This window comes from Kogia breviceps, chromosome 3 (genome assembly GCF_026419965.1).
Source record: "Kogia breviceps isolate mKogBre1 chromosome 3, mKogBre1 haplotype 1, whole genome shotgun sequence".
NCBI lineage: Eukaryota > Metazoa > Chordata > Mammalia > Artiodactyla > Physeteridae > Kogia > Kogia breviceps.
Genome location: NC_081312.1, coordinates 91,539,272 through 91,562,265, shown reverse-complemented (window position 1 = coordinate 91,562,265; position 22,994 = coordinate 91,539,272). Strand labels below are relative to the sequence as shown.

Genomic DNA, 22,994 nt, shown 5'->3' with positions numbered 1-22,994 from the left:
ATGTGGGATCTAGTTCCCTGACCAGGGATTGAACCCAGGCCCCCTGCATTGGAGCACCGAGTCTTAACCACTGGACTACCAGGGAAGTCCCCTCATTGTACTTTTGATTTGCATTTCTCTAATAATTAGTGATGTTGAGCAGCTTTTCATGTGCCTCTTGACCATCTGTATGTCTTCTTTGGAGAAATGTCTATTTAGGTCTTCTGCCATTTTTGGATTGGGTTGTTTGTTTCTTTAATATTGAGCTGCATGAGCTGTTTATATATTCTGGAGATTAATCCTTTGTCCGTTGATTCGTTTGTGAATATTTTCTCCCATTCTGAGGGTTGTCTTTTTGTCTTCTTTATGGTTTCCTTTGCTGTGCAAAAGCTTTGAAGTTTCTTCATTAGGTCCCATTTGTTTATTTTTGTTTTTATTTCCATTACTCTAGGAGGTGGATCAAAAAAGATCTTGCTGTGATTTATGTCAAAGAGTGTTCTTCCTATGTTTTCCTCTAAGAGTTTTATAGTGTCCGGTCTTAAATTTAGGTCTTGAATCCATTTTGAGTTAATTTTTGTGTGTGGTGTTAGGGAATGTTCTAATTTCATTCTTTTACATGTAGCTGTCCAGTTTTCCCAGCACCACTTATTGAAGAGACTGTCTTTTCTCCATTGTATATCTTTGCCTCCTTTGTCATAGATTAGTTGACCATAGGTTCATGCGTTTCTCTCTGGGCTTTCTATCTTGTTCCATTGATCTCTGTTTCTGTTTTGTGCCAGTACCATATTGTCTTGATTACTGTAGCTTTGTAGTATAGTCTGAAGTCAGGGAACCTGATTCCTCCAACTCCATTTTTTTCCCTCAAGACTGCTTTGGCTATTCAGGGTCTTTTGTGTCTCCATACAAATTTTAAGATGATTTGTTCCAGTTCCGTAAAAAATGCCATTGGTAATTTGATACGGATTGCATTGAATCTGTAGATTGCTTTGGGTAGTATAGTCATTTTCACAATATTGATTCTTCCAATCCAAGAACATGGTATATCTCTCCATCTGTTTTTATCCATCTGTTTTTATCATCTTTAATTACTTGCATAAGTGTCTTACAGTTTTCTGCATACAGGTCTTTTGTCTCCCTAGGTAGGTTTATTCCTAGGTATTTTATTCTTTTTGTTGCAGTGGTAAATGGGAGTGTTTCCATAATTTCTCTTTCAGATTTTTCATCATTACTGTATAGGAATGCAAGAGACTTCTGTGCATTAATTTTGTACCCTGCAACTTTACCAAATTCATTTATTAGCTCTAGTAATAATCTGGTGGCATTTTTAGTATTCTCTATGTATACTATCATGTCATCTGCAAACAGTGACAGTTTTACTCCTTTTCCAATTTGTATTCCTTTTATTTCTTTTTCTTCTCTGATTGCCGTGGCTAGCACTTCCAAAACTATGTTGGATAATAGTGGTGAGAGTGGACATCCTCATCTCGTTCCTGATCTTAGAGGAAATGCTTTCAGTTTTTCACCATTGAGAATTATGTTTGTTGTGGGTTTGTCATATATGGCCTTTATTATGTTGAGGTAGGTTCCCTCTATTCCCACTTTCTGGAGAGTTTTTATTATAAATGGGTATTGAATTTTGTCCAGAGCTTTTTCTGCATATATTGAGATGATCATATGGTTTTTATTCTTCAGTTTTTTAATATGGTGTATCACATTGATTGATTTACGTATATTAAAGAGTCCTTGTATCCCTGGGATAAATCCCACCTGATCATGGCGTATGATCCTTTTAATGTGTTGTTGTATTCTGTTTGCTAGTATTTTGTTGAGGATTTTTGCATCTAGATTCATCAGTGATATAGGTCTGTAATTTTCTTTTTTTTGTAGTATCTTTGTCTGGTTTTGGTATCAGGGTGATGGTGGCCTCATAGAATGAGTTTGGTAGTGTTCCTTCCTCTGCAATTTTTTGGAAGAGTTTAAGAAGGATGGGTGTTAGCTCTTCTCTAAATGTTTGATAGAATTCACCTGTGAAGCCATCTGGTCCTCAACTTTTGTTTCTTGGAAGATTTTTAATCACAGTTTCAGTTTCATGACTTGTGATTGGTCTGTTCATATTTTCTGTTTCTTCCTGGTTCAGTCTTAGAAGGTTATACCTTTCTAAGAATTTGTCCATTTCTTCCAGGTTGTCCATTTTATTGGCATAGAGTTGCTTGTAGTAGTCTCTTAGGATGCTTTCTATTTCTGTGGTGTCTGTTGTAACTTCTCCTTTTTCATTTCTAATTTTATTGATTTGAGTCCTCTCCCTCTTTTTCTTGATATGTTTGGCTAATGGTTTATCAATTTTGTTTATCTTCTTCTCAAAGAACCAGCTTTTAGTTTTATTTATCTTTGCTACTGTTTTCTTTGTTTCTATTTCATTTATTTCTGCTCTGATCTTTATGATTTCTTTCCTTCTGCTAACTTTGGGGTTTGTTTGTTTTTCTTTCTCTAGTTCCTTTAGGTGTAAGGTTAGATTGTTTACTTGAGATTTTTCTTATTTCTTGAGGTAGGCTTGTATAGCTATAAACTTCCCTCTTAGAACTGCTTTTGCTGCATCCCATAGGTTTTGGGTTGTCATGTTTTCATTGTCATTTGTCTCCAGGTATTTTTTGATTTCCTCTTTGATTTCTTCAGTGATCTCTTGGTTATTAAGTAACGTATTGTTTAGCCTCCATGTGTTTGTGTTTTTTACATTGTTTTCCCTGTAATTCTTTTCTAATCTCATAGCGTTGTGGTCAGAAAAGATGCCTGATATGACTTCAATTTTCTTAAACTTACTGAGGCTTGATTTGTGACCCAAGATGTGATCTATCCTGGAGAATGTTCCGTGCGCACTTGAGAAGAAAGTGTAATCTGCTGTTTTTGGATGGAATGTCCTATAAATATCAATTAAATCTATCTGGTTTTGTGTCATTTAAAGCTTGTGTTTCCTTATTTATTTTCATTTTGCACAATCTGTCCATTCGTGTAAGTGAGGTGTTAAAGTCCCCCACTATTATTGTGTTACTGTCGATTTCCTCTTTTATAGCTGTTAGAAGAAGTTGCCTTATGTATTGAGGTGCTCCTCTGTTGTGTGCATATATATTTATAATTGTTGTATCTTCTTCTTGAATTGTGCCCTTGATCATTATGTAGTGTCCTTCCTTGCCTCTTGTAACGTTCTTTATTTTAAAGTCTATTTTATCTGATATGAGTATACCTACTCCAGCTTTCTTTTGATTTGCATTTGCATGGTATATCTTTTTCCATCCCCTCACTCTCAGTCTGTATGTGTTCCTAGGTCTGAAGTGGGTTTCTTGTAGACAGCATATATATGGGTCTTGCTTTTGTATCCATTCAGCAAACCTGTGTCTTTTGGTTGGAGCATTTAAGCCATTTACGTTTAAGGTAGTTATCGATATGTATGTTCCTGTGACCATTTTTTAAATTGTTTTGGGTTTGGTTTTGTAGGTCCTTTTCTTCTCTTGTGTTTCCCACTTAGAGAATTTCCATAGAGTCAATCTGGTATGGAAATGGGGTAGAAGAGGTTAAAGAAGACATTGAGATCAAGCCTAGTCATGCAGGTAATTTCACCCCTTTTCAGCCATTCTAAGATGGGTGAAAGTCCGTCTGCCTACTGCCTCTAAGAGGGACAGCCTGGTTCTCACGAAAGCATGTTGTCTAGGGGAAACTTCCAGATTTGTGACCAATAAGCCTTACAAAAGGCCTGGTTTTTTTCCCAAATGTTCCCAGGGATGGGCTTATTTTCTCACATTCTCTGAGAGCATTGGTGCCTCTCCTGTTGGCGCCCAGTTGCTGGAAACCATCTGCCTTCTTCTCCTCCTCTTCACTCACATGGGCCCCAACTCAGTCAGGCTTACTTCTTGCAGGGAGCAATTGGGACCAGGAAGCAGGATGTGTAGAATGACTGTGGAAGCGGAAGTCAGTGTTGGGGCGGGGCCACACTGGAACTGGTATGCTAGTGGAGACCCACTGGGTAGTTGATTTGTGTGCAGGCAAATGTTGTGGCAGTCATTCTGAGCAGAATGTGAGCACCAGAGCCTTTCTGTACCACTGGGAGTGGCTCCAGGAAAAAGGATGCCTAGCTAAGACACTACCTCTTAGAGTTTTGATATCTTTATTTCTCAGTCTCATTGGTTGCACCTGATTTCCTCCATGACATTAAACAACTGTTGTATGATGTTTCTGTTGGTAGCGCATAATTTTTCCAAATTAAAAAAAAAAAGATGGGAACAAAAAGGTTATGCTTTTCATCTGTGTCTGTGTAAACAAACCCAGTAATTACCATAACTCAGATTGCTGCTGAAGCTCTCCATATTTTAATGTGCACACTGTCTGCTCTTGCTACTAAATCTCTGCCTATATCCTGGGAAGTTAATCCTGAATTAGGAAACAGAGAAACTGATTAAAATAACATTGGGCCAAGTCCATGATTTTTATATTCATAAGATTCAAAATTTCTGTGAGGAAATGTGCAATGCAAATTGAATTATCTTCCAGAGTAATAAAAAAAAAAAAAGGAAACCAAAACAATGGTAAAATATGGGTATCCATGCAGAGACATGTATGAATTAGGCTTTCTGTGGTTTGGTTTGATTGTGATTCAATATTACACTCCTCTGAAACAACCTTTACTTACCAGGCTTCATAAACTCAATTCTCTTCAGTATAAAGTGAATACTTTCCAGTTTTCAAGTAGCAGCATTTCCTTAAATTCTACACTTTTATCAAAAGAGGTTTTTCACTGAACTCTGAAGATAACATTATTAGTCCTTGCAAGTGTTCTAATCACGGTCTTCCTTGATCGCCTTTAGGACAAAAGAGCAGCTAGCTGTAAGTGTTCAAAGAAAAATTAGGAAGGTGAAAGGCCATTGTTTTTGTGCCTATTGGCATGGGGTAGGTGAAACTGAGTATTAGGGAAATAGTGTAGAAAATTCAGGTCTCCAAATTTTCTTTTAATAAATTGGGCTAATTTTAACTCTCTACCACCTATCTTTCTTTTTTCCCCTCCACACCCACTCTTGTCCCTTTCTACCCTGTTTCCTGCCTGGGAAGGCTGACCTGTAGGGACTTAACCAATGAGCTCTCTTGCTTTCTGGCTTGCGTTTGGGTTTGGCAATAGAGAGCCCCAGCAGGAGGTCAGAGGGAGAGGGGAGGGTAAGGTCACAGTTCCCTCCAGATGGCTGTGGCTCTCCACTGAAGACCACTGCTCTTGTCATGGTTGCCCTTTCTTCCAGGCTCTGGAAACTGCTTTCCTCCCCCTTTCCCTTCAGGCTTGGCACTGTTTGTTATAAGCTTCAGGGTACTGTACTCTCCTTTGAGGTTTTGGTTTCCCATATCTTGCGAAACCTTTATAAATACCCTCTTTAGTAATCACTCCTCAAATTATTCTAATTTGACTGAGCTCTGTTTCATATTTCAACCCTTACAGAGACAGAATCTGCCTCATCCAGCCCTATATCTAAATTCTTCCCACATCCTGGGGCCACCATCATTTCTTACCAGGACTACTAACTGACCTTTCTACTTCTACTCTTTATGGCTCTAAATCTTCTAAAAGTTTCTCATCACAAATATAATAAAGTCCAAATTCCCTACCATGGCCCAGGGCCCTGTCAGACTGTTAACATTCAACTTCATCTAGATGAGTCACACTCATCTCCTAGGTTCTAGAACACACCAACTTCTCTTTTGCCTGAGGACCTTTGTCCATGTTGGTCACTCTGCCTGGAGTGTTCTGCTCCCTGTTCTTCATATGGTTAGCACTGTCAAAGACAAAAAAATGACTAAGTGAGGAGATGGATTTTATTCAGGCTATTGCAATAGGGAAACACCTCAGATCTGAAGATTAGAGTATGTATTGAGTTTCCTATGGTTGGTGTAACAAATCATTGCAAATTAGCAGCTTTAAACAATAGAAAGTTATCCTATTGTTGTGTGGACCAGAAATCCAAAATGAATCTTATGTGGCTAAAATTGAGGTGTTGGCAGGGCTGTGCTGCCTCTGGAGGGTCCAGGGGAGAATATGTTCCCTTTATTTTTCCCACATCTAGAGCTGAATTCCTTGTCTCCTGGTACCTTTCTCTGTCTTCAAAACCAGTGATGCAGCATCTTTTCTCTGATTCCGCTTCTCTCTGCTTCCATCACATGGCGGTCTTCTCTTTTATCTATGGTGGAGTCTCCTTCCGCTCCTCTCTTACAAGGATACTTGTGATTCTGTTTAGGGTCCAACCAGATAATCCAGGATAATTGTCTCGACTCAAGCTCATTAATCACATCTGCAAAAGCTCTTTTTCTGCATAAGCTAAGATATTCATAGATTCCAGGGATTAGGACCTGGATATCTTGTAGGGCCATTTTTCAGCCTACTACAGTGTGTCTTGGCAGAGGGGTTTGCCTTAGATTTTTATGGGGAGGAGTAGACAAGTTACAGGTAGGGTTATTTATAGTTGGGATTGTTTTTTCAGTCAAAGGAAGTTTCAGTGGAACAGGAAATGCTTAAAGGGTTTCAGGGGAACAAACAATTCTAATCTTGGCTAATTATTCATGAGACAAAGAAGAAAGAGGATCTCTGACCATGTCAACAGATTCAGGCAAAAGAGGAATGGTCTGGGTTTAACCTTGTCACCAGCAAAAATGGGAGCCATCTACAAATCTTGTGGGAGTCATGAGAAAGTGTGGATAGCAAGTCTTATCTAAGCCATGTGGGGAATGGTGGTTCATTGCAGTTAGTCATTTTCTAGAACACAAAGGGGTGAGGGATTTGGGGAAAAAAAGACTGGGGAGATTTCTTAACCGTCACTGTTTTCTGGGAGCATAGAAGTCAGGTAAAGTTCAACACTGTCATCACCTTCTCATCCTTAAATATATTTTCATAGATGCCCTCCCTGAACACCCTATGTAAGAACTGCCCTCTGCATTTATTCTCTGTCATAGTTTCCTCTTTATTTCCTTCACAGTATTTTTCACAATCCATCATTATTTTGTATACTTATTTGCTTGTCTCTCTAGACCATAAACTTTTTGAGGACAGGGGAAATGGTTGTCTTATCTTAAGAGCTTAGAACAATGTATCTTTATATCTTTACAGCCTGGCACATTTTTGTTGAATTGACAAAAGAAGCAATACCAGATGGCCAATAAACTCATGATAAACTGTCTAATAATTACCTCATTGGTAGTGAAATAAATAAGGATAAAAATAACAGTGAGGTAAACAAAAGAGAGTCAGACATCATAGGCAGCAGGACCCACATGTTCAGAGACACACAGTGGTGTGTGTGGAATGTGGGGCATGGCTGGTGTGAGATGGGACCTGAGCCTGGCAGGCTGAGGCTCCACAGTGAGTCAAAGACCAAACCTCAAAGGAGGTGGGGCTCTATCTTTCCTCTTCCCCTCAGCGAAATGTGGAATGTAGGCTTGCAATTTAGAGAGAGTGGCCAGGGAAGGCCTCAGTGAGAATATGCTATCTGCCAGGTGTGGGATTGGGGGTGGAGGGCATGTAACCAAACTTGAAAGAAGCGATATTTGGGAGAAAGGCATTCCAGGCAGAGGGCACAGCAAGCACTCAGGTCCTGAGGTGCAAACTCACCTGTAAGAAGGCTGGTGTGGTCTAAACAGAGTGACAGAGAGGGGTGCACAGTTGTAGGAGATGTGGCCACAGAGGCAAGGGGTGAGGGTTGCAGTTGTAGGGCCTTAATAAGCTTTTGTAAGGACAGTGGCTTTTCCACTGAGTGAAATGGGAAACCATTGGAATATTTTGATAAGAGGATTGACATGCTCTGTTTCATTTAACAGGATTGCTTGGGCTGCTATTTTGAAATGAGACAGAAGAGGATCAAGGCCCAATGCAGGAAGACCCTTTAGGAGGCTACTCCGTGATCCAGGTGAGAGATGATGGAAGTAGCACGTATCAGGAAGGTAGCAGTGGAAATGACGAGAAATGGTTAGATTCTGGATATACTCTGAAGCGACTAGAATTTGCTGATGGGGCAGATGAGAAGTGAGGGAGAGAAGTCAAGGATGACTGCAAGATTTACGGCAAGGATGGGGTTGCCATTTACTGAGATTTGGAAGAATACTAGAAGAGCAGCTTTGGGAAGGAAGATCAAGAGCTCAGTTCGGGACACATTAACTCCAAGGTGCACAAGTAATACTTTTTAAAATAGAACTCAATTTGAAAATGTTCCTGTGAACATTAGGAAATTATAGAACTGGTGATCATCTCTCTCCAGTGTGCTGGTTGCGTTAGTTTAATATCTTTCAAGACCTGTTATTGCTTACTTCTCTGAACTTCTCACCTTCCCGGAGAATATTTCTACCACTTCTTTGTTGGGAGAAGTACAACAGGAAAATTAGAAAATCTAAGTATATAACTGCTTTGGAAATAGCAACAGAAATGTCTATGTGTGAAATGTCTCCTTGTCCTGATCTCTTGGGCATCCAAAAGAGCAGATGAATTGAATTTGGAAGTTGAAGAAAGCCACCAGCTTTGGGGAAAGAGCTGCCTCAGAACAGAGGCCCACCTTTGGCCCCCAGGGCTCTGCAGCTGAGTCCACAGCTTGGCAGTTACCATGTCTTTCTCTAAAAAGCTGACTGCCTAACTTTGGCCTCAGGCAACCCTGTGATGAGAGATCTTCCAGGCAGAGAAAGAGAGCCCAGGCTCCTTGCTCCAGATGTCATTGCTTGTCACCTGCTCTGAAGTGATGACACTCATAACCTAGATCTTAGCCTTAACCTCTGAGCTCTCCTGCATCCCTCATCTTGAACTGCCTAACCTGAAAATACACTCTTTTTAAGTCTCACACAAGAGTTCCATATACTCTGCTTCACTGCAGTCATTCCATGTAAATTAATTTTCCAGGTAACTGAAGCTTAGCTGTCCTTTGGTGTCAACCATATGAAGGAAAATTTTTCTGAGGCTGAACTGTAAACATTCTTGCTTTCTTAACCAGGGCACCTAGAACAAAATTGAACTTTTCTGACATTAGGCTGTCTCCCCACAACTTGATGATGCCCTCAGGCTCTAGTGAGGTATGTAGAGTCTGTGCCTACTACACTTACAACCTCAAACTGCTGTGTATTTGAGGCTTGTATTTTCTTTTAAAAAATGTTTTCGTTGTTTTCCTGCATCATCCCTGCTGTCATTGCTAGTTACTGCTTGATTATTTGGATGCTTCACAGGCCATTTTTAACTTATTATCTATTTCCAATCTTGGGTCTTAGTAGCTAAAATATGATCTTCAGAAATGCAAGGTAGCATTTGTGGTGGACAGAATTATAAGGTGGCCCCTTCATGCTCACACCCTGTGTAATCTCCTCCCCTTGAATCTGATCAGGACTTATGAGTATGATGGGATGGCCACTCCAGTGATTAGGTTACCTATATGTTTGGCAAAGGTGAAGGGACTTTGATTATGTAAAGTCCCATAATCATTTGACTTTAAGTTAATCAGAAGGAAGATTGACCCAGGTGGGCCTGGGTCAAGCCCTTTAAAAGATGATCTAGAGGTTAAGAGGTTTTCTCTCCTGTTGGCTTTGAAGAAGTAAACTACCATGGATTCTATAGCAGCAAGAAAATTAATTTGGCCAAAAACCATATGAGCTTGGAAGAGGACCCTGAACCTCAGATAAGAACACAGCCCTGAGCAACACCTTGACTGCAGTGCTGTGAAACCGTGAGCAGAAAATCCAGCTTAAGCTATGTCTCTACTCTCAACCCACGGAAACTGTGAGATAATAAATGGGTATTGTTTTATGCTGATATGCTTGTGATAATTTATTATGAGGCAATAGAAAATTAATACAGTATCCTATTTGGATTTTGTATTTAAAAGGGTAAAAGCATACTGCACTTGCAATGCATGGGTTCATACAAACTTCATCACATTATTATAATTACCCCATCCTACTATGCATAATAGCAATTCTGAGTTTTATTCAGCTCAGGAAATAAAACTCCAGAACCTATTAAGATTATGCTTGTCCGTTCCTGAGCTTCAGCAAATAAAATATGCAGGGCTGTAGTGGAAATCCAACTCAATATTTCTCTTCCCTACTAATTTTTGTACCCAGGAGAGAATCATAAATTAGAAAAAAAAAAAAGATCTCATGTTTAAAAAAAACTCAAATGGAACAAAACTAAACTTATCAGTGGCTGTGTGGTCGTGTCAACTTTTTCTACATGATATTTTAGTTACCTATGTTATAAATAAGTGCAAAAAATTATCATGATGGTATATCTCTTATATTTTTGAGCATTTTATAAAACTTTAAAAAGTTTATTTCATACAACCTTCACAATATATGTCACTTCAAACACGAATTAAGAACTAAACACAGCCTAGCAGGCTAGTAATTTGTTTATTTATATATTCAGTTTTAAAAATATTGTTTTTTTGTTTTTTGTTTTATGGTTTTTGGTTTTTTTGTGGGGGATACGCGGGCCTTTCACTGCTGTGGCCTCTCCCGTTGCAGAGCACAGGCTCTGGACGCGCAGGCTCAGCAGCCATGGCTCACGGGCCTAGCCGCTCTGCGGCATGTGGGATCTTCCCAGACCAGGGCACGAACCCATGTCCCCTGCATTGGCACTGCGCCACCAGGGAAGCCATAAAATATTGTTTTTGAGTAATTATTATTGGCGCATAGTAAAAATCAAATCTCTCTTTCACAGCCACCTTCATTAATCTTGTTCTCCTCTCCAGAGTCAAGTCTTACTGGTTTCTTGTGCATTTTTCTCCAGAGGTATTCTCTGCAGTTACAAATAAATATTCAAACATGATGTGTTAATTTTAGTAATTTATATTTGACTAGAAATTGATCTATTTCACTGGAATTTAATAATTTACCGGAATAAAGTTTTAAAGGGTGTTCTTCTCCATAGTTGTACTCATAGTTCCTTGCTCATTTGTATATTTGTATATTTATATTTTATCCTTCGACATTCCTTTTTTTTTTAAGCGATAGCAACAAACAGCACTTGAGCTTATCAGTTGTACTGTTTTTGTCTGTCCTGGTCTAACATTTAGTTAAGTACTTACCATAAAGTGCTCAGCCATGTGCTGTGCTCTGCTTTTAATACACACGATCTCATTTCCCTGCAACAACCCTCCAGGGTAGATCTTTTAATAATGCTCATTTTACGTATGAGAAAATGGATTCTGCAGGAGGCCAGGTAATGAGACTTCCACTAGTAAGGGGGGAAACTGAGACTCAACCCCTCTCTTTCTGACTCCAGAACCTCAGCTTTTAATTTTACCTCCCTGCTTTTCTTCCTTAATGTCTTCTTCATGCTTTCGTTTAATTACGTTGCACAGTTTCTAACTTCTTGAGTTGACCATTAACTTTCATTTTTCATATTTATTAATAAATCCATTTATAGATATAAATCTACCTCTGAGCCTGCTTTATCAGCATAAACTGTTTTGTTATGTGGAATTCTCAATGTCATTTTTGCTAAATAGTCAAAATGTGTTATTTCTTTCTTTTTTGACATGAGATATTTAGAATTTTATTTTCCCAGTGAGTAGGATTTCTCATGTTGTTGTTTATATATTTGTAAATAATATTAGTTTTATTGTATTGTGATAAAAGCATAATATTTCCTATTTTTACATTTTAGAATTTACTGAGTTATCTAATATATAATTTGTTTTCAAAAACATTCTATAGATCTCTAAAAGACAGTGTAGTGTTTGTAAGTGAGCACTATAGTACCTATTAAATCCATTTTTTAAAAAATGTAGTTTGAATTCTCCTATACTTGATCTGTCAAAGTTAGAGATACAGGTGAGCTGTTTCCTAAGAAAATTGACTTTCTTAGTGACTCCTCACTTCCAATGATTCTTGTGTTATTTATGTCAATATGATGTTATTTATTTAGATAAAGCTCCATTATTATCATAGCTATATTATGGTTATATATCTTTTATAAATATAAAAAATGATGCTCTGTTATCCCTCCTAATTCTTTTAATCTTAAACTTTGAAATTAAAATTGCCAACTCTATTCTTTTTGTTTCAATGTTTCTATATATTTTTTTATTCTTTTGTTTTTAGCCTTTTGGATATATAATTTAGAATATTATGCTAGCAGATCAAATAGAGTTTGATTTTATTTTTTATTAAATTTGAGAGTCTGTTAAAAAAGATAACACATTTATATTTTCTGTTTATTTCTTGTATGTTTGATCTGTCTTTTATTCTATTGTATGATTTCTCTTTTTTTAAATGACTCTCTTTTTTTTCCTGACTTTTTGGGATTCTTTTTTCCTTGTTTTTACGTTCTTTATGCATCAGAATTTACGTACAGTGTTTTAAATTGTTAGGAGACAAATTTAAGCTATTAAAAAACTGTACTCAAACCTAGAATTATCAAAATTATTAAAGCCAATGACAAAATAGTGCCCACTGGCTTTCTCTTGTGAGAAATGCTGAGTCACTAGTGCTCCTCCTGGCACTGAGGATCTGTCCTGTGAAAAAACAGACATAAAAAGAGTGGAAAGATGAAAAGAAGAGTGGGACTTTGAAGTGGAACCAAATTTATTTCACTTTTCCTTTTTTTATATGCACAAGAATGGTATGTGATTTAAAATTCTATACCTACATAAGCCTAAAAAAAGGCATCTCAATTAATACAACAAAATGCCAAGTGATAGGATATTATGTCATAATTTAAATAGCAGAAATTTTTCTTCCTTAGTGGGACCTAAAATAGTGTATTTAGAATGGTGTCATAGATGAGATGAAATATTATATATTCTTTTTGAAAACACTTTCTGCATTAAAAATGGGAGACTGAGATGGTTCTTTTCAGCATCAGAAATCCTAAAGAGGTAAGACTGACCAACACACCTTCCCTGGAGAGGAGATTTTGCCTGTAGACCAGGGCTGCCATGCTCTGGGGCAGCTGGTGGCCCCGTAGGAATGCCTGGGTCAGATGCTGGGCCCTGAGCACTCTTGGCTTGACCTCTTGGCTCTTATTGCAACTCATGGGGATGCCCTGATCTGTTAGCACCTGGGACATCTGAGTCACACACAAAGAGGAATTTCTCCTGTTCTCCCCTGGGAGTCCAGACAGATTTCATCCTTATGTCAACATGTCCCCTACATCTCTGCAGAGGAAAACATTAGAAATATCTAGGTGGACTGGCTCCAGGTGACCTATGCAGCAATATCCAGCCAGCAAGGATCCTGTGGATGCTAAGTTTGACAACGAGCAGATGTGCTGATCTTCTGTGAATGACACAGGGACCTTTACCACATCACCTGGTTATCGTTACAATCCTCCTATTTAATTTTAGCTAAAGGCCTGGTTGATATCGACTTGCAGTGCCAGTTTAGGAACCCATCAGCCTAAGAACAGTGAGACCCAGAGACAAGATCGTCCATCTCTGAGTTTTTTTCTCTGTACAGTATTAGGAGAATTGTGCATCGAGGGCTGATTTTCTCTTTGGCTCAGCCTCTGTTGGTGGCACATATCTTTGTGGTGCCTTTCAAGGACACCTATGAGATGCTCCACTGCAATACCCATATCTGCTTTGACCTATCCCATACCATTGGGCCTCTCTGGGCAGCCATTTCTGAATATTCTCAGTATCCAACAAAAGGGATCCCACCCAATGCTGCACTCTGTCTGTCATACCTTCAGCTTCTTACCTTCACCTGCACACTTGGGGGAGGAGTTAGTGGAATTCTCCCAGGGTCTCCTGCAACTATTTCCTGTGACATGTTGTATTTTTCTCAGGACCATTTGTTGCAAGCTGACCTTTTCTAGCTTTCATCAATCTCATCCCATGTAAACTCCAGCTTGATTGTCTTTCTAAAAATGTTATATGAATGGCATCCCTCCTGCCATGATGCAGAACTTTCCTATTTGTATGTCTCTTTGGTCATTGCAGAAAGGATCTGATAGGCAATGGAGAAAGAGAAATAGATGCCTTTGCAGTAGTTGTTTGTTTTGTTTTTAACAGAAATCTGATCATCTTGCATTTAGAGTATCTGCAGGATATACAAAGAGAAACACCATGAAAATTAGTGATTGAATATATGGATCTGAGACTTAGGGGAGCTCTGTGTTAGAAATGTAAATTTGGGAGGCATCAGCCCATGGTGGGAGTCAAGTCACGGGAACAGGGAAGACTGCCTAAAGCAGGAGTTCCACAATCTTGTGGATCATCAGAATATACAGATTCCTTGGTTCTTCTTCTGTAGAGTCTAATTTAGTAGGCTTATGATTGTCCTCAAGAATCTATAATCTTTTTTTTGGGAAGCTTCCATTGAAAGAGCTCTAAACTTGAGTATTGAGGGAAGAAATTGTAAGGCAATGCTCCCAGTGTGGTCTTCCTTACATAAGAAAGTTTTACGTCTATATGCACCTGGCTAGGTTTTAGGGATAGTGGCAGGGTCATCAATTGAAAAAGTGATGAAGATTTTGAAAAGTCATTGTGAGAAAAGGGTGGGGATACTGATGAGACACATGTACAAAGTGAGGGGACAGAGAAAGCTGGACATCAATGAACATGAATGTGTAACCTTCTCCTTCTTGCTCAGCAACCTGAGTATAGACATGGAGATAGTAGGAGGTTGGGTTAATAGAGTTGGGTAAATCAAAGGACAAGGACAGGACACTGAGGACTACAAAAATCTGTTGGCAGATTTTCTGCTACTCTAACCTATTCCCAATACAGCTGCTTTTGACCTCAAGATCACCAGTCCCTTACTACCAGCCATCCCCGTTTTTCTTGGTCCATGTTCTCCTCCTTTCTTAACCTGGAACCCAAGGGACATCCCTTCAGTCACTCTTTTGCCAGTAACCTTCAAAATATTAAATAGTTTAAGGTAATACCACTAATAAATGGTGAGACTGAGACTTGAACTTAGGCCAGTCTGAGTGTTTGTTTGGTTGTTTGTTTTTTGACCAGTACTTGACACCCCTGCAGTTGGCATGGTGATACCCCACCCAGACCCTGTTTAATGAAGGACTTATTGCCGCAGCATCTGGGAGTGCTGTCAGCAGACAGACTTCAGCTGCAAGGTCCTTTGGTATGCCTCACCTGCAGGGAGTTGCCTCATCCAAGTTCACACTCCTTCCTGGGCTGCCCACCTCCAATGACTGATAAATGTGGGAGTATAAAGTCCTGGCCCTCTCAGCCCTTCTTGGGATTACTCTGAAGGGACATTCTATCTCCTGAGCTCCCTGTGAGGTCACTGAGACTGTCCTTGGGACTGCATCACAGCTCACCTTTCCCTCACCCTTCCACAGGTATTGATCCCAAGGGCACTCCTTAATAAACATGCTCCATGCTAAACTCTCTCTGAGTCTGTTTCCTAAGGGACCTAACATAACAGCTTCTTCAAGAAACGAGAGCCAGAAATTCCTGTTATAGAAGTCATATGACTTTTCACCTTTTCCAGAGACCCTATCAAATGTTTTAGGGAAGTGTCAGATCCAGATGAAGCCGGGTGCTTCTTGCCCTGGTCACCAGGATGGCATCTAGCCATTTGGATTTCAGGTACATAGAGCTCCAGAGAGAGGGCTACTCCAGGCCTGAGTTATGTCCACTGGTGTCAGATTTGGAATAGGGATATCCTGCTTCTTAAGCTTTGCTATTTCCCTTTTCCCTCCCTAGCCATCCTTCTGAGGCCAGAGTCTGGCCTGGAAGACTAATCTTGAATCCCAGCTTTAAACAACCTGCAGATGTGAGGCAACCGATTGAAAATTTCAGGCTCACATCTGATACACCATTGCACTGTGATTTTAGTGACTGAAAGGTAAAAACATGACCTAGGCCAGACCAAACGAATTTGAGTGGTTTTATTTCAGGTTGATTTTTTTCCCCTCATATTTTATCAGTTAGAATAAACAGTCATAATATTCCAAGAAAAAAAATAAGCAAGCCATCCATCAGATAAAAAATTTTGGTTTTTTAATATGATTAAGTATTATAGGAACACTAACAAATGAAAAAAATCAATACTTGTATATTCCAAATTTGCAAGTTTCTCCACATCACATTTTAATTATTCTTTTAAATCTATACAATCACTATATAAAGTAATAATATATGATTCAGGATATATTTCTTTATAACAGTTAGAAAATGTGTGGTATTTGGTTTTCAATTAAACATCTATGAAGACTTCATCTGTGCTACCCACTTAATTAGAAAAAAAATATGCAAAGTAATATCATGCTGGAAATGTCTAAATAGGGAAAGCAACTAAAATTTATATATTAAGGATGGAATATGTTGCATTTAATTGGAATATATGTTGCCTCCTAATCCAGCTAATATATTTTTCAATCAGCCCCAAATTGAAGCCGTATGTTATCAGCAATCGCTCAGATCACTCTAAGTATATAATCTGTGTTATATTAAATAACCTTATTTAGGTAACTGCTTTAAACATTGTGTAGAAGCAAGTACTTCTTAAAGGTTTCAGTTATTGATTTTCAAATCTTCTTTGTAGGTATAAGCTTCTCAGAAGGCCAAGCATAATCACGTTTCCTGCCCAGTTGGTCTTTTCCTTTGATAACCACCCATGGTTACTATACCAGCCTATTGACTGGTTACTATACCAGTCAATAGGCATTTAATGAGAAACTGCCGGGGGCTGAAGCCTCTACCAGGGCCTAGAAGCAAGCAGAATATTAGGTGTGCGGGGAAAAGCTCACAATAAGTTGGTTGTTTTCATGGGCATAAGCCAGCATGGGTTTGCTTAATTTTCTTGTTTTTCAACAGCAATGACAAGATGTTTTTCTAGGGGTAGCATTGGCTTTGACACCCCCTTAAGCTGATAGAAAAAAAAAAAAAAGCTCCTATTAAGTAATAATTTAAAAAATGACAAAGTTTACTTGGTCTCCAGAGGTTTGCATATCCACAGATCAGATTTATAACATGAAATACTGGAACATGTCTCCTACTTATTCATACCTTAAGTTAAAATGTGTTCTAATCCTGTATCTTTTAAGAATAAAATGTCAGGACATTTTTATGATTTCCTCTAACTAGTAAGACAGGAGGGAGGTTCTTCGTGAGGATTTCCAACCAAGCCATGTACAACCAATCTGATATAGATCCTTTTCTTGCCACTGGAAGGCTCCTGACAGCATGGAAGAAAAAATAAAGAACAAATGTGACGATTAGTACAGGCAGTAACATCACTAGTTATCTGAGCTATGTAATAACAAGTGGCCTGAACCTTTTATGTGCCTCCCTGACAAAATGAAAGCATGGAAATTATTTTGAATATAGATATTAAATTGATATACTTCTCAGATAATATAAATATCTACAAACCAGAAAAATAGGCTTGGGCATTGTAGGGTAGAGGCAAAGGATACATATAATAAATTTTCACTCTTTAAATAGAAAATATGATCAACCAATACCTCTCCCCATTTTTGGAAAAAAAAAAAAGACTTTTCCTAATAGTTTAAAGCTCTTATATTTGGGAGAAACAGCTCTTTGAGCCCTACCACCCAATTCAGGAGAACAATCTATGTCTTAAGTGGATAGTCCTACAGTGTAGATCTTGTTTGAAGACATACTTACCTTTGTACATAGGAGTCAGTTCATGAGGTATAAATGTGAAATTGTTGGTTTTCATGTTTAGCAATGAATCTTTAGGTAAACAGTCATATTTTCAGCAGGTACACCCCTAACATTTGTGGAGTGGAGGGCAAAGAGTGGAAATGGAAAAGCCCACTCCTTTTTCTCCTGCCCTGGCCTCTTCCCCCATGGTAAAGAGCCTTGCAAACATGCTGTGGACTCCATACCTCAGGAGCAGCTATCTAGGGAAGGGGCCTGGGAACCTTGGTAGCCAACTTGGGACAAATTAGGCAGGGAATTCCAGGGTCAGGTTCCCTGGAACCTGGGAGGAGCCAGTGTTCTAGATGGGCATGCACTATGCCCCTGGCCCTTTGGGTGGGGAACACCTGGTGGGAAGTCCAAATGGAGCCGTCTAAAGCCCATGGGCCTCAATTGTCAGTGTCTCAGGGTGGCCTCATTTTCCCTCGCTGCCTAAAATTCCACATGTTCCAAATTTAACTTTCCACCTGAATAGTTGTGAGCTTTTAAATTCACAACTAAGGTTTCTCTGTAACAGTCTTAAATGTCTGCAATGATACTTACAGGACTATGAGATTCGCAGCTCTTGAGTGCTCCTGTAAGAGTTCATTCAGTCGAACTTGGCGGTAACTCTGTGGACAATATTCAGATTTTGTTGAGGGCAGTTTTCCCAGAATTATGAATGAGAATTTATCTTCTTACCTCAAATTATGGACAAGTAGAAAAACCTCATTTAAAAAAATTACAGTTACTTCATTCAGGTTTGGAAACTTAACAGTGTTTTTAAAACTCATGGGAAATTTTAGAGACATAAAGAGTAAGACCATTGTGCTATAGTGGCTTATTAAATTCTAGAAGAAAAAAGCAAGCAACATGGATAACGGTAAAAAGAAGATAAGAATGGCCAGTGCTGGGGAACAGGTTTGCAGCTGAAGAAAACTAACCTAATCTTGATACTAATTTGATATCCTAAGAACATAGGTTATACCCTAGTCTATCTTTATTTAAGCTCTTTGATTTTTACCAGCAAAGGGGACTGGTTTCAATGAAAGAGTCACCAAAAGACACATTTGGAAAAATGACTACATTAACTATTTTGCAGTGATGAGAGTAATATTTATTATTACATTTCACTGGTTTAGAAACCAAGGTTTAGATAAGTGATTTGCTCAATTCTATGAAAACTTTTTGTTAGAACTGGGAAGTTTATCACACACAGAGCTTATGATTCTTAGCTCAGTATTTTTCCACTAAATTTGAAAGGCTTTTAGTATCTCCTGCTCTAATTTGTTCCAACTTCAGCTCCTAATATAATTTATTTAAATTTTGTAGTTTAGAGGTTCTTATGGTCCTTTTCCTTGAATGTCTAATCCAATTCAGATGTCAGTTCTGCCTTATTTTTATGTCCCTGCCCTTTTCATCCTCACTATTGCAGCTTCCTTCAGCTCAGGCCATGCGGGTAACTCCCATTTTATTGGGTTCTGTAGAAGAGCCCACCATTTTACATCCATCCTACAAGATGTGCTGGCTCCAACTTTCATATTCATTGCTCCAAATTACATATTTTCTCAGATCCCTATTTTAGTTTTTATAGCTAACTTTATCAGGTGAAAATTCTTTGTTATTGTCTCAAACTGTGAGTCAATCTATATTTAATTTTCATATGTATTGACTTAAATTATTTTAGACTGATGGGTCTGTCTCCTGTTCTATAAAATGAAATTGGAAAGAAGACTTCACAATATGTATCAATAACCTGTTTTTAACTTAAAAATTGATTTTATACTAAAAAATGTAAACAATTTTCTAAATCCTTGTATTCAATAATATGATTGAAAAAGCACTTGAAATAATGGAGAAACCCTGGATCTTGAATAATGAAATTCTGTAATAGATACATTACTTCTTGATCTTTAAATCAACCACCGTTTTCTTTTTCAGCTAGTTAGATAGCAAAGTAAAGATTAAGGGAGACAAGTCCTTACCTTTTCCTTGACTGCTTCCAGTTCTGCATCTGTAATTTTCCACGGAGTTTCTCTCTTTAATTTCTCAGCAGTTGTTAAATCTTTGCAGCTTTCATGGAGACGATATGGTTCAATCATTTCTTCAAAGAATTTCCAGCTGAAATTGGAATTATAAAAGAGGCCTCACAGTGGGAAGCCAACTCATTATTTCACAGATACTCTAGGTATTACTAGCTCTGCTGGCTACAGAATCAGAGCTGAATGTCATGCAAATCATTTAAGAATTATCTTTGCAGGGGACTTTCTGTGAGTAAAACCATGGCTATAGTAGTGCCTCCCTATCCAGGGAAAGGCCTTAACGTGTGAGGCCTTGATAGCCTACTAGGCATTAGATCCTCGATAGTAACAGATAGTAATTATTCTGCAAATACATGTTCTACATAATATAGTCAAAGACACAGTTGTAACGTAGACACTTCAGCCCATAAATGAGTTTCCTTCTGCTTATTTTATAGATTCTATGGGAGACATTCATGAATTAATGTAGGAGATGAACTAGCGTCCCTGAGAGTTGGATAGGGTTGCACTCCTCACCTTTAGTCCACATGGCAACTCCCACTCATGGCAAGAGGCTGCAGGCAGGTAGGAGAATAGTAACTAAGAGGAGCAAGGAAGTGAGTTTAATGGCTATAGAACAATTTGAATGTTTGCTGTAAATAATGTAGCCTTTGTCCTTCTGATATCTGATGTTGCTATCTGAGATTTTCAAATGGCTATTGTTCAGGTGCATGTTAGAGGAAGAAACAAAAATCAATAATATTTAAAAATCTGAGGGCATTTTAGAGCGATTAAGAAGAAATCATTGAAAATAGGAGCAGTATCTCAGAGCTGCGGAACATTTTAAAAATTGCTGAAAAATCTCATTCTTGTCTTCATAAGAATCTCATAAGACTTTTTAAAAAAATAGATTTATTTAATTAATTTATTTATTTTTGGTTGTGTTGGGTCTTTGATGCTGTGCACGGGCTTTTCTCTAGTTGTGGCCAGTGGGGGCTACTCTTCATTGTGGTGCACGGGCTTCTTACTGCAGTGGCTCCTCTTGTTGTGGAGCACGAGCTCTAGGCATGTGGGCTCAGTAGTTGTGGCTCGTGGCCTCAGTAGTTGTGGCTCATGGGCTCTAGCGCACAGGCTCAGTAGTTGTGGCACACGGGCTTAGTTGCTCCGTGGCATGTGGGATCCTCCCAGACTGGGGCACGAACCTGTGTCCCCTGCATTGGCAGGCAGATTCTCAATCACTGCGCCACCAGGAAACCCCAAGACTTATTTTTAAAATAGCATAAAACAAAGTTTATAATTTATAGGAGTAGCTGTCTTCACTATGCTACTGTAAGATGATCTCAAATACAAAGTTTTCTTTGGTTTTATATAATGTGGCTTACTTATAATTTAGTAACTTTGGAATGAGTGATAATTAGAATCAATGTGCTGTTAGGTTAAGAAATTAAAATGTGAAGCAATGAGTTCACTGATCTCATCAGTTGGTCTGATTTAGGATTTGTACAAAGTACAGAGATTATAAAGGAGTAGGTTGTCCCTACTAGTGTGCTTTTGTTAAGGGATTGAAGAGATACTTAATGCAGTAGATTTCTGATGCTTTGACTTATTTAGAATGGTAGACAATGACAGGGAAGGAATAAGACTGATGTGCCCTATTATTCTTTCAACCACACAATACTTTTATTTGCTATTCCTCCCAGCAGTGCTGTGCTTTCAGAGACCTTGGTGGTAGTCAGTGCAAAGTTGCTGGCCTAGGAGAAAAGAGCCTGGGTTCTTGCTCCAGCTCTTCCATTGTCCTCCTTGACCTGGATAACCTTGCCTATAATAGGGGGTAACAATGGCTGCTCAAAGCTGGCACGTGGTTGGTGTGAGTATTAATATGATGATTTGGGTGACAGTGCTCTGAAAAGTATGAAGTGCCCTGTAAAAGAAGGGCATTCATTTTACTCAACAGCCATAGGACTGAGGTTAGCAATTGACAGTTTCTCTGTTTAAGCTCTACATATAATTATTTTGATCAGGATAAGAGTTTTCTTTGCATCTCAGCCCAGGTGCTTATTAGAAAGAGCAGTTCAAAAATAGCTTCCTGAGAAATGGAAAGTGGAAAGAGATTTCTGGTTGTCCCCCCGCCGGCATGCATACTGTTTCTCCATTGTAGTTGGGGTGGGAATGACTCTATCCCCAGCATCAGACAGTCAATACAATTCTATTCCTTCTGCCAGACTGATTGGCCAGGGTGGGCACATAACCCAGGAAAGCTTGACCAATAGGCACCTTGCATTTTACTGACCACAACAAGTGGCTCAGTGGCTTGGGTTGGTGCTACCTGAATGCAGCCAATGACCTGAGTTCAACAACCGGGGAAGAGACAAACTTTTTCTCCCACTGAACACAAATGAGCAAATATGTAGTTCTGGCTGCTATGGGCATTCCTCTTGGTTTTGTAAGCTAAATCAACTTTGATTGATGATTTCATAATATAAGGTAGAGTAGAGAGAATGAATGAGAATTAGTCCTTAATTGTAAAATTAACCTTCTAAATGAAGCTTCACCTGAAAGCCCAAATACCCTTGGATTTTTCAGTTAAGTTTGATAATAATTTCCATTATTTAAGTTACTGTGAGTTAAGTTTTCTTTTACTTGCAATTGAAGCATGCTAAGTGACACAGTATGTTATAATGGGGCTGTATTTGTCCATTTATTTTCTCTAAACTCTTACTGCTCCTTTTCTATGTTTATCTTTGATTTCTTCATCCTAAGGCTCATCCCTGAGTTGGCCATTTTCCATTCTCCTAGCTTGGTGATCCAAAGGTAGCTCAAGATTTCTATTTGATTCTTATTAAATCTGATCTTTCTTATAATTATTTTTAATTGATTCTAGAATAGGTCAAGTAATACATACTATTAAATATAAGTGAGAATTAATTTAATTTAAAAAATTAACTTATAGCTGCCCTGCCTTCCCCATCCTTGTTCCTCATAATAACAAAGTTAAAAACATTTTTTGACTGCATAAAAATTTCCCCCTAAGTTCATATAAGATTTCTTCTCTCAAATTAATGTATTTGTTGTTTTTGTGATCACACTAGCATCTTTCAACTAAATTATCTAGTTAATTGCTTCTAGTTTCTCTCTGATTTCTGTTTAAAGATTGCTGTTCTATTGGCCTATTACTTTTAATTCAGGCTATACAATAAAAAATGAAATTTAACCACAAGAACTTTTCAGTTTTCCCTTGCCCAATTATCTTCTCATTAACTTTGCTTTTGTACTCCCTTTCACCCTTGCTCTACCATATTTATAGATAATATTTTTATGATAGAATGTCTCCATCAGACTTGCTCATGTTTTATGGGTAGTTGAAAGACCTACTATTATTATTGCC

The 22,994-nt window shown here is 38.5% G+C and overlaps 1 protein-coding gene and 1 long non-coding RNA gene across 9 annotated transcripts in view; one reads left to right on the top strand and one right to left on the bottom strand.

Moving 5' to 3' along the window:
• The window catches only part of LOC131753758 (uncharacterized), a 127,869-nt gene that overhangs the window by 5,335 nt on the left and 99,540 nt on the right, over positions 1-22,994 (top strand). For 6 of the 8 annotated variants that reach the window (XR_010839692.1, XR_010839687.1, XR_010839688.1 and 3 more), the window contains exon 2: positions 7,816-7,904. This is a non-coding gene — a long non-coding RNA (uncharacterized lncRNA). Of the gene's footprint in view, positions 1-7,815; positions 7,905-8,972; positions 9,052-22,994 lie in introns of all 8 variants that reach the window. The other 2 variants (XR_010839693.1, XR_010839694.1) reach the window with 1 other exon arrangement.
• SLC12A1 (solute carrier family 12 member 1) overlaps positions 16,015-22,994 on the bottom strand; it is a 91,166-nt gene continuing 84,186 nt past the window's right edge. Inside the window, exons 24-26 of the mRNA XM_059059450.2 lie at positions 19,574-19,709; positions 18,153-18,220; positions 16,015-17,121 (exon numbers count right to left, since the gene is read on the bottom strand). Of these exons, the coding sequence (XP_058915433.1) occupies positions 16,986-17,121; positions 18,153-18,220; positions 19,574-19,709 (340 nt within the window). The 3' untranslated portion in view covers positions 16,015-16,985. The remainder of the gene's footprint in view (positions 17,122-18,152; positions 18,221-19,573; positions 19,710-22,994) is intronic.